Source organism: Anguilla anguilla, chromosome 17 (genome assembly GCF_013347855.1).
Source record: "Anguilla anguilla isolate fAngAng1 chromosome 17, fAngAng1.pri, whole genome shotgun sequence".
NCBI lineage: Eukaryota > Metazoa > Chordata > Actinopteri > Anguilliformes > Anguillidae > Anguilla > Anguilla anguilla.
This window is the reverse complement of record NC_049217.1, coordinates 26,486,892-26,498,763: the sequence shown is the minus strand read 5'-3', so window position 1 is coordinate 26,498,763 and position 11,872 is coordinate 26,486,892. Positions and strand designations below refer to the sequence as shown.

Sequence of the window (11,872 nt, the reverse complement as noted above, 5' to 3'; positions counted from 1 at the left end):
TTTTCGCGCGGAAACCCGGGTACACTGGACTTTACCAAGAGTCCCACTTATAGGTAGAGCGCTTGTCATGGGCGCTACTCTGTCTGCCGTTAATGTAGAATTGTCAACATAATAAGGAAATGTGAACAATATTGAATGATCTTAATGGCAACGTCGCCTGGATAAATGATAATATTTTCGGCTGTAGATTCTTTTCAACAATACTTTAATGTTGTCTCCCCCCTTTCTGTGATTATGGACTCGTCTGGGTTTCAGCTACGCAATCTATGCTGGGTTTCACTAAGTTCCTGTTGAACGTAGGGGGGTATCTGTGTTTACAATAGCATCGTTACAACGATATTACATAGACTTAACTACATGTATTTCAGATGGGGTAGCATTATTTGTATTTGTTAGTTTTGTCTTTTTTATTCACGGTGTTTTGAAATGCCCACTGGCTGTGTAACCAGAAAACATTACACGAACTTAGGTGTATGACCTAGCTAATGTAGCTAACTTGTGTTTACGGAACGTGTCCCAACGAATGCAATCCATATTACCTATATCAGTAAAGGATATGTACCTCTTATAGTAAAATTAAATAAATGAATTATCCAAATATCCGCGTGGCACAATTTGGCGTTGCAGATGTTCATGTTTTCATACAGTTTAACGGATTACTTTTTTCATGGTCCACCCATGTTGCACATAATGTAACTGTCCGAGGTCACCTAGTCGTAAACACAGTCAAACCAATAAATTTACGTATGGGGTTCGGCGCGAAATTGCAATGTGGCGTTGAACTGAAAATACTAAACTGGCGTAATCAATGCGGAGGAAACTACCACACACATAATCAGGAAATATCAGTGTGTTGTTCTGGAAATAAACATTCGTTATTAATTAGCAGCCATAGAAGATGTTTGAGACTCGCACTTCAGCTAAGCGTTTTCTACTATTTATGGTTAGAGCCTTATGCCTGTTTTTTTTATTTTTACAAATAATCTTGTCATTTACAGGGCTGCAGCAAATCACGCATGGCAACAATTTGTGTCAAGTTGCGGTGTCTATTTCATTACGGAACAGTGTCCTCTAATATAGTAAGAAACGCACGCAAATTGGCAGCACTGCGTGGGAGATGCCGGGCATGAAGATATTAAAACACAAACGTTGCGCTTCAGTTTGATAGCTTTTTTATTGCTTCTCCAAGGCTTCTCTTCTTCTGTCAACTGAAACTTTGTCCATCAAAACGTCTGCCTTCACAGAGCTTAATATATGGCCCGTAGATAATATATGGATGCAGCGCAAGATTATGTAGAAACCCAAGCAAAAGTCACGATGCTCTCTGCTTTTCATAAATGTAGAGCGCTACATGCAATATTGTGTTGCCCATATAATTTGCAGTTTAGAGGTTCAAGGGATGCTAGACAGGACATTGATCCTGACAAATTACTGGGTTCAAATGTGCGATGCGGTCTGGTATTGGATTCTGGCTGTTACAATAACTAGGAGGAGGTGGGGGGGAGGTGTTCTTCAGCAGGACTGTCCCCTTATTATTCACCCAAATAAGAGGTAACAGCAACAATGTGACAAAATCCAGAGCTCGACAGAGAAGAGTTGGTTTTTTGGGGCTGGCCAACAAGTAACCATACGTACACAGACACATTTTATTCAGCAGTCCAATGCAGCTGGGACTGTATTTTGTAAAATACAATGGGATGGAGAGGAGCAGACAGCCCAGAACACTCTTAACAAAACACACTTTCTGTGGGTCCTACCAGCCTTCAACAGTGTGAACATTGGTATACAGACATAACAGTGGGATGAGCCACATGTGCATGTGTGCTGCTGGTGTATTGGTCATTGTTCGTCGATGGGACGTCAGCATCCTGTGGCATCGGAGTCCTGCTTCAGACCTCCGAACACGGCTGTGGGGACACTCTTCTGCTCCAGCTGCACCTCTGTCCCAGAGAGAGAACACACATTTATTTATGTTACTAACGCACACATTTGTTCGAGCGTTTCATCGCGCACAGTTCTATCACACCCCTTTTACACACGCATGCGCGCACACACGCGCGCATGCACACGCTGGCTCAAACTCACCGTCCGGTTCACCACCGTCCTCCTCTTCCTCGTCGTCTTCGTCATCGATGTCTATTTCGTCAGGGTTAGCTTGCTTTGCAAGCTCGGCCAGTTCACTGCGAGAGGTGTCACTCCTGAAAACACGCATAAAATGCAAGGTCTGAAACAATATCCACATTCAAAAGACATACATTTAAATTCAAGCAGGTACAGAGTGACAGCAGGATGTCATTTTCCATCGTGTACATAAGGAGTAAGGCACCCTCTAGTGGCCACGTCAAAAACCGCAGCACTATTGTCTGCCTCGGAGGAGCACCGCTGACCTGACGAAGAGGATCTTGTCTTTGGGGCGGGGCTTGTCCTGCTCTGCCTCGGCTGCCAGCTGTTGAGCCTTCTGTTCCAGCATCTTCATATCATCAACTCCACTCTGCCCTGGAGCAAGGTCTGACACTACACCCACACAAACACACACGCACGCACGCACGCAAGCACACAAACACACGCACACACACATACACACACACGCACCCATGCAGGCACACACACACACATGCATGTGCACACACGCGCACACACACAGATGCAGGCACACACACACACACAAACACACGGTCAGTTCACACTCGTCTGCGTTTGCGCGTTCACGGCGTGCCCCACGGGGAGTGTGTAAATCTGTTGGGGAGTCGGCATGGCGACGCGCGCGCGGCTCTCACCCGTGCCGGTGGCGTTGGCGGTGGCCTTGAGCATCTGGGAGGACATGAAGTTGACCTGCGTGTTGTAGGTGGCCTGCACGCTGCGCTTGATGCGCAGCATCTCCCGGATGGTGTCCTCGTTCCCGTGCCGGATCTCAAACTCCTTCCACGTCTGCCAGAACACCGGGGTCATCTGCCAGAGAGAGAGAGAGAGAGAGAGAGAGAGAGAGAGAGAGAGAGAGAGACACACAGAGAGAGAGAGAGACCCGCCTCAGCCAAAATCACCTGCAAGCACACAGGGAAAACCACCTCGAAGGACAGGCAGGCCTCTTAGTCCCACTTACCTGATCACTGTTTATGATATGACCACCATAAATTACTTGTACAATACTGTTATAAGGAGTGTTATGCTGAATGAACGAATGAATGAATGAATGAATGAATGAATGAATGAATGAATTTTGCCATTGTGAAAAGCACATAGGAGAGAGCTGACTAGTTACTAGTCAGGAATTTGATGCACTGCACTGACAGTAACATTTTAGGTTTTCAATGGTCAGTGTGTATAGTGACAGTTGGGAGCAGGTCTGTGGTCAGTGTGTATAGTGACAGTTGGGAGCAGGTCTGTGGTCAGTGTGTATTGTGACAGGAGCAGGTCTGTGGTCAGTATCATGCACTGGGGTCAGGCGTGGTCTCTCACCCTGGGGTCACAGATCTGGGAGCAGTAGGAGTAGATGGCTCTCGCCCGGTCAATCTCGCCCAGTTTGCTCTCCATGTCAGCAAAACGCTGGCACATCTCTCTGGAGTGTTCATCCGGAAGCACCTGTAACACACACACACATACACACACATATATACATACACATATACACACACACACACGCAGACAAACACACGGGCACACACACGCACACACACAAACACACATACACATACACACACACAACGCACACAGACGCATGCACACACACAGTTTCAATCATGTGACCTGTAACACGCAAAAAGGGTTCAGTCATGTGCGGTGTGTGTGTGTGTGTGTGTGTGTGTGTGTGTGTGCGTGCGTGCGTGTGTGTGAGAGAGAAAGACAGAAGCACCTTCATGGCCTTCTGGTAAATGGCTCGTGTGTGTGTGTGTGTGTGTGTGAGAGAGAGAGAAAGACAGGAGCACCTCGATGGCCTTCTGGTAAATGGCTCGGGTGTGTGTGTGTGTGTGTGTGCACGCGTGCGTGTGTGTGTGTGTGTGTGTGTGTGAGAGAGAGAAAGACAGGAGCACCTCGATGGCCTTCTCGTAAATGGCTCGGGTGTGTGTGTGTGCGTGTGTGTGTGTGTGTGTGTGTGTGTGTGTGTGTGTGAGAGAGAGAGAAAGACAGAAGCACCTCGATGGCCTTCTGGTAAATGGCTCGGGTGTGTGTGTGTGTGTGTGTGTGTGTGTGTGTGTGAGAGAGAGAGAAAGACAGAAGCACCTCGATGGCCTTCTGGTAAATGGCTCGGGTGTGTGTGACTCCGTAGATCTCGGCAGCTCTCTTGATGTAGATGTTGAACATGTGGTGCCTCTCCGTGCGCTCCACCGCCTCCGTCGCCCGCTCGTACACCGCCATGGCGTGCCGCGCCAGCCCAAACTCCTCCTCCAGCTTTGCGTACAGCAGGTATATCGCTAGGGGCGGCAGTGTAGCACAGTGGGTAAGGAACTGGGCTTGCAACCGAAAGGTCACAGGTTCGATTCCATGGGTAGGACACCGCCGTCGTACCCTTGAGCCAAGGTACTTAACCTGCATTGCTTCAGTATATATCCAGCTGTATAAATGGATGCAGTGTAAATGTGAGTCGCCCTGGATAAGGGCGTCTGCTAAATGCCTGTAATGTAATGTACCCCCCGTAACACACACACTGAATCACCACTAACCACCGCAGCCAATCACAAACACGCAGTACATCGCCGCTACCCAGCATAACCAATAAAACACCTTACATTATTCAGGCAACTTTAACCCACCTCCCCCACTTTCTGTGGGAACAGGGGTCTGACCTGTGACCCTTTAGATTTCCACAGTAGGTATTGCAGCCTGCAGTGGATGTGGGACGAAGGGGTCGGTCAGCCATTTTATCAAGCTGGGCGCTCAGCCCCTGGTTGGTAACTGCAGTTTGGGGACCTCTGATCTGTATCAGTAACTTACGAACGAATGAGTCTTCTGCCCAAAATGGACGTCTGCTGAGCGGGTCGTAAAAGCGGTTTGTGCTCCCCCTCTTACTTTTGGCGTACTTGGCGGGACAGCCGTCCAGGGCCTGCTCAAACAGGTCCCGCGCCCTCTCCAGCTTCTTGCCCCCGTAGCGGTCGATGAACTTGGTGAGGTAGGTGTTCCAGATGTCGTAGACGTTGGGCCAGCGGAAGAGGGAGATGCCTCGCTCGTAGGCCTGCGGGACAGGCACACACGGGGGGGTAAAGGGGTCAGGGGTCAGCGACATCACTACGCTCTGGGGTTACACGTGACCTCTGACCCCCCCCGGGATGGGCGCAGGTTCAGGCACGGGCAGACCAACCTTGAAGCTCTCCTCGAAGTACGTGTGCTCCTCCAGGAACATGGCGTAGTTGATGATGATCTGGGGCGTGGCGATGCGCAGGTCGATGATGCGGTCGTACACCGCCTTGGTGGACTGACGGAGGGAGAGAGACCAAACTCACCTTCAACACAACAGCGGCAGAACACAGCTTCAAGCCTCGGCACGACCCACATACAACCTACACACAACCTACACACAACCCACACACAACCCACACACAACCTACACACAACCCACATGCAACCCACACACAACCAACACACAACCAACACACAACCAACATACAACCTACACACAACCTACACACAACCAACACACAACCTACACACAACCTACACAGAACCCACATACAACCTACACACAACCAACACACAACCAACACACAACCCACATACAACCTACAAGCAACCTACACACAACCTACACAGAACCCACATACAACCTACACACAACCAACACACAACCAACACACAACCCACATACAACCTACACACAACCCACATACAACCTAGACACAACCTACACACAACCTAGACACAACCTAGACACAACCTACACGCAACCTACACACAACCTACACACAACCTACACACAACCAACACACAACCTACACGCAACCTACACGCAACCTACACGCAACCCACACACAACCTACACACAACCCACATACAACCTACACACACTTTTAGAGCGTAAAGCCGCCATTACCTGAAAGGTGCCCAGGCTCTCCTCCAGGTCGGCCAGCATGGACCACACCTTCAGGGACTTGTAGACGCGGTTCTGCACCGGCTCGGAGACGTCGAAGTACTCGGCCTTCTTGGACGGGATGGCGGTGGCTTTCTGCGGGCGCAAAAAAAAAAAAATTTAAAAATGGCGGGGTCCAAACTCCAAGCCCCCCGTACAACAGCGGAGAGGGCAGAAACCAGAGAGCCGGAGTTCAGCCGCACGGGACAGCGGCTACGCGGGAGAGCGGCCAACGCGGCTCATCCGCGCGGCTACGCGCGCACGCGCGTCTTCTCTCACCCTCAGGATGTGCAGCGCCTGCTCGTAGTTCTCGTGGCGCAGCTCCATCTCGCCGTACTCGCACCACACCCCCGCCAGCTCGTCCACCTGCTTGTAGTTCACCTTGGTGGCCTTCTCGAAGATCGTCCTGGCCTGGAGAGAGGGAGGGAGCCCAACGACAGGCCGAACGAATGAGGACGCATTTACAGTTTGTTAAACTAGCCCTGTGGGACTGGGGCAGGCCCGGAACGGGGTGGGATTGGGGTGGGACTGGGCGGTGGGGGATTGGGGCGGGCCCAGACTCACATCGTCCAGCTGATCGTTCTCCTCGTAGAATTTGGCGAAAGCGATCCAGAGGGAGTTGGGCTTCCCCGTGGCCTTCATGGGGTCCACCGTCTGCACAGCCTCTGTGTACGTGTTGATGATCTGCAAGCAGACACTGATCTCAGATCAGCCGCCACACTGCACCGCTCAACACCGCTCGACACACAGCAAAGGCCCCCACTGACTCCGGACCAGTGCTGATGATCAGGAAGCAGTCACACCACACTGATCTCAGATCAGCCGTTATAACCCTTCAGAGCAATGCTGGCAGCACACGCTCATTACATTACATAACATTACAGGTATTTAGCAGACGCTCTTATCCAGAGCGACTTACACAACTTTTACATAGCATTTTACATTTACATCGTATCCATTTTATACAGCTGGATATACACTGAAGCAATTTCGGTTAAGTACCTTGCTCAAGGGTACAACGGCAGTGCCCTACCCGGGAATTGAACCTGCGACCTTTCGGTTACAAGCCCAGCTCCTTACCCACTGTGCTACACTCCGTCCGTGCGCGTGTGGGCTCAGGCCCTTGAGTGCGGGTTTCGCGCTTCAGCGAGGCCAGGCAGGAGCGTCACAGCGCCCGACGCTGGCGAAACGCGAGCACGACGCCCGCCGAGCTCACCTGCCGCGGCTTGCCCTCGTACAGCTTGACCCTCTTGTGCCACTCGTGGACGTTGTGGGGGTTCTGGCGCAGCAGCACGCTGTTCAGCAGCAGGGGGCGCCGCGCAATCAGCTGCTCAAAGCGCGCCAGCCGCAGCTCCAGGTCAACGTCCTCTGCGGGAGGGGGAGAGGCGTCAGGGTGTGCGTGTGTGTGTGTGTGTGTGTGGGGGGGGGGGTGTGTGAGTGTGTGTGTGTGTGTGTGTGCATGCGTGTGGGGGGGGGGGGGGGGTGTGAGTGTGTGTGCGCGTGTGTGTGTGCATATGTGGGGGGGGGGGTGTGTGAGTGTGTGTGTGTGCATGTGTGGGAGGGTGTGAGTGTGTGTGTGTACATATGTGGGGGGGTGTATGTGTGTGGGGGTGTTTGAGTGTGTGTGTGTGCGTGTGTAGGGGGGGGGAAGGGCATTTGTGCTTGTTTGTCTGATGGTGAACACCTGTGTGCGTGCACATGTGCAAGTCTGCGCATGTGTGTGCACATAATGTGTGTTTGCATCTACTGCCTACCACTGCGTATGGACTTATTTTAAGCACTAAAATAAGTTGCACTAGACTTAGAGATCCTGCTAAATGATTCAATACGTGAAAAAAAAGATTAATAGCAAACGCAATAGCGTCCCTTCCGGGTGAAAGGTAAAGGTTTTGGTAAAAGGTGCTGTGGGCCTCTCACCCTCCTCGTCCTGGCCCATCTCAGCAGTGGTCTCCATCTTGGCGGCGATCACGGTCTCTTCGGTGTGGGCGTAGCTGTCGAACACCTGAGTGAAGTCGCGCACCGTCACCACCGTCTGGACCGCCTCTTCGTACACGTCCCGCGCCTGGGGGTGGGGGGGGGATGGGGCAGCCACAAAATGTCAACTCGCCTCCCCATACGCAGCCTCTCTCCCTCCCTCCCTCCCTCCCTGTGAGCGTGTGAGCCCGTTAGCGCGCGCGAGCCCGTTAGCATACGCGTGTGCGTACCTTCTCCAGGTGGCCGCTCCGTATGTAGTAGTCGGCCAGGGAGCACCAGAGCTTCCCCAGCTGGTCAGTGAAGCGCGTCAGGCCCCCGCGGATGATGGCCCCCACGTTCAGAGACTTCACCTTGTCCGGGTTCTGGGAGATCAGGTCACACAGCTCGTGCCACAGCTGCACCGCGAACCACAAAACAAACAAAGCACACGCAACATTCAACGAACATCTCCCACATACTATATAACCTAGGGCACGACAGCTGCACAACATTAGGGTGGATGCTTCAACACAGCAACGGTAGCCAAGATTTCCTGGTCTGCTCTTTGCTCATGTCGAAACCAAAATGTGACAGTGTACGTGTAAACGAGCTAACAGAAATTGCTGTAGAGAAAAGAGATTATCCCACCGCACAGGCAGTCAGGTGAAAGGATTATTACAGAGCACAGGTAGCGGAGAGATGTAACCATCACACACAAAGGTCACCTGTGGTTGGGGCGACATAGCTCAGGAGGTAAGACCGATTGTCTGGCAGTCGGAGGGTTGCCGGTTCAAACCCCGCCCTGGGCATGTCGAAGTGTCCTTGAGCAAGACACCTAACCCCTAACTGCTCTGGCGAATGAGAGGCATCAATTGTAAAGCGCTTTGGATAAAATCGCTATATAAATGCAGTCCATTTACCATTTACCATTACAGAGTATAGACCACATTACAGAGCACCTGAATGCCATTACAGAGTATCTATCACATTACGATAGGGCGACATAGCTCAGGAGGTAAGACCGTTTGTCTGGCAGTCGGAGGGTTGCCGGTTCAAACCCCGCCCTGGGCATGTCGAAGTGTCCTTGAGCAAGACACCTAACCCCTAACTGCTCTGGCGAATGAGAGGCATCAATTGTAAAGCGCTTTGGATAAAAGCGCTATATAAATGCAGTCCATTTACCATTTACCATTTACGTCTATGAAGGATGAAGGAGTAATGTCACACCTGGTAGTTGGACTTTCCCTCCTTGGACACGAAGCTCTCGTCGTTGACGATGGCCGCCAGCCTTACCGCCGCTTCGTCCAGGCGGCTCACGGACCGCAGGTAGTCGATGTACTCCTCCGCGTTCTCGGGGGACAGCTGGAAGGGGGAAGGGGAGGGCGGTGAGAGAGGGCGGCCGTAGAAATGACCGGAAGGAACGGTTTTAAAAAATAAAAATAAAATAAAAAACGGAAAAAAACGCCAGCCACACCTTGAGGTAGCGGCGGTACACGCGGATGGCCGTCTCGGGGAGGGGCAGGTTGCGGGCGAACCGCAGGTACAGGGGCCAGATGCGGGGATGCTGGGTAATGGGCAGGGCCCGCAGGGCGCGGTCGAAGGTGCGCCGGCTCCGCGTGATCTTGCACTGAGACACCAGGAACTGGCAGTAATCCAGCCAGATTCTGGGCATCTACCAGAGAGACACAGAGAGAGAGAGAAATGGAGGGAAGGAGGGAGGGAGGGAGGGAGAGGAGAGTAAACACACAGGCGCGAGCGTGTACACATTTACACATGCGCTCAAACACTGGTGTCTTTTTGTGTGAGTATTTGTGTGTGTGTGTGTGTGTGTGTGTGTGTGTGTGTGTGTGTGAGAGTGTGTGTGTGTGTGTGTGTGTGAGTGTGAGAGAGTGTGTGTGTGTGTGTGAGAGAGAGTGTGTGTGTGTGTGTGTGTGTGTGTGTGAGTGTGTGTGTGTGAGTATGAGAGTGTGTGTGTGTGTGTGTGTACATTACCTTGTGCATAAACACCAGCGCTCTCTCATGACAGTTGTTGATCTCCTCGTAGGCAGGCTCTGTGATGCACCTGCCCTTCACCTGCTTCCTCCTCTCCCTCAGGTAATTATACCACAGCTTATAACTGCAGGTACACACATACAGGTAATTATACCACTCCTATAACTACAGGCACACACACATACAGGTAACTATATCACAGCATGTAACTACAACACGACATTTACATTACGCAACGGCAAGTATACACAGGTAATCCAGACCACAGCTTATAACTGGAGCTACACACAAACAATGGTAAGTGTGTGAACGTGAGAGAGCGTCTACCTTCCAGGCAGCTCCTTCAGTGCTCGCTCGTATATCATGTTCAGCACAGACTTAGGGCCATTCTGTTTGTACTCAATATAGCGCATCCAGCACTTAACGGAGTACGGGTTGCGGATGATCTCCTCTTCGTACGGCAGGTCATCCTCTTCCTGCGGGAAAGACGATACACAACACGAACAGATTGCATATCAATAACGTTAATCAGTAAAGTGTTTCCACTACACACACATCCCTGCCGTGTGCGGAAGTTCTCAGGCGCCACCGCCCACCCCCGAATAAAAAATTAAAAAGTTCACCCTGTCACACTTGGATATCAAGATACATAGATTCGCGATAGATACAGCGATAGGTTCGCCTTAGATACTGCGACATGTTCGCGATAGATACAGCGATAGATTCGCTAGCAGTTGCATCTGTCCAGAATGTAAACAAAAACGTAAACAATTCAGAGACATCTGGTGGTAAGACGACTTTTTACGACAGCGCAACATATCCATTTGATAAATAAATGTCAGCTAAAATGGTGCGAAGAAAACCTTTGTAGCTAGCTGGACAGCCAAATTGCTAGGTAGTTTGCAAGAATACAATAAACATATCGTTCGCCAACCAGTCTTCGTATAGCTAAGTAGCTTCTACCGATGGCATTCAAATGTATTTACCTATTATAAAAACCTTTTAAGAAGCTCTGTAAGCAGTTCCCCGCAGTAAAACTAAGACAGCGGTGACTATCGAGATACAGAGAACACACATACTTCCGTTATCATTAACTAAATTCGAAGGAAGAAATCAGTCCAGTCCCGAGGCTTCGAATGGGCCTCCACAGTACTCGGTACTTCCAAAGAATGCCATCTGTCAGAATAAGCAGCAATGCTATAAGGGTGCAATACTTACGAATATAACATCTGGTTTCTCTGTCAAAGACGGCATGTTTACTTAAACCAAAAATGTCACTTTTCGTTTACTTCTAGCTTTTTCTTGAATGAGCCTTACTAAGAACCTTCCCAACGTGTGCTCTACGCAAACTATTCCCCGCCCTTGCTTCAAGTTTATTGGACAATGAACAGACGCTCATCAAAGCAACCAATCGCTCTACATTATTCCCTTGTGCCGTCGAACCATCGAAATGATAAGAACCCTAGATGGTACACCATCGTTTCTAAGAGCCTACTAGATCTATCGAATCCAAAGACATAATTATATAACAAGATACGTAACTTTACGTTTTCGTGCTTTCCACGGTGTGCCAGAAGCCGAAAACACTTACCGAAAACCTGAAGCTGGGTTGCCACTGGGGGGGTTAATCCCCAAAATTAGTTATCCCATCTGAGAAAATGAGGAAGTGTAGAAAATGGATGACTGCCAATTTTATGCACTTCCACAAAATATTGATGTTGTTGTAAAGTAAATGGTCAGTGCATCCAAGGGGGGGATGTTTGTATAAACTGGAACTAGTGATATGATTTCTTCAAAAGCTGCCTGGTGTAGCTAATCTTGAATTTAATTCTTTGTTTACATACATATTGTTGGTTGTTGAAAAAAGAA

General features: G+C 50.3%; 1 protein-coding gene across 1 annotated transcript; it reads right to left on the bottom strand.

Moving 5' to 3' along the window:
- Nucleotides 1–1,155: 1,155 nt before the first annotated feature.
- Nucleotides 1,156–11,380, bottom strand: xab2 (XPA binding protein 2). Its single transcript, XM_035397571.1, has 19 exons — nucleotides 11,222–11,380; nucleotides 10,331–10,479; nucleotides 10,004–10,127; nucleotides 9,486–9,683; nucleotides 9,239–9,373; nucleotides 8,263–8,427; nucleotides 7,976–8,120; nucleotides 7,275–7,426; nucleotides 6,623–6,742; nucleotides 6,338–6,469; nucleotides 6,023–6,154; nucleotides 5,294–5,407; nucleotides 5,005–5,167; nucleotides 4,219–4,409; nucleotides 3,457–3,579; nucleotides 2,778–2,949; nucleotides 2,388–2,514; nucleotides 2,086–2,198; nucleotides 1,156–1,940 (listed from the first exon to the last, which is right to left on the bottom strand). The coding sequence occupies exons 1-19, from the start codon at nucleotides 11,255–11,257 to the stop codon at nucleotides 1,861–1,863; spliced, it is 2,571 nt and encodes an 856-aa protein (XP_035253462.1). The 5' UTR covers nucleotides 11,258–11,380; the 3' UTR covers nucleotides 1,156–1,860.
- Nucleotides 11,381–11,872: the final 492 nt, after the last annotated feature.

Coding starts and splice junctions, on each gene's coding strand:
- xab2 (XM_035397571.1), bottom strand. CDS start 11,257: ATGCCGTCTTTGACAGAGAAACCAGATGTTATATTC. Junction 10,480..11,221: donor AGAAACCAGATGTTATATTC/GTAAGTATTGCA, acceptor TCTTTCCCGCAG/GAAGAGGATGACCTGCCGTA. Junction 8,428..9,238: donor AGGGAAAGTCCAACTACCAG/GTGTGACATTAC, acceptor TTCGCGGTGCAG/CTGTGGCACGAGCTGTGTGA.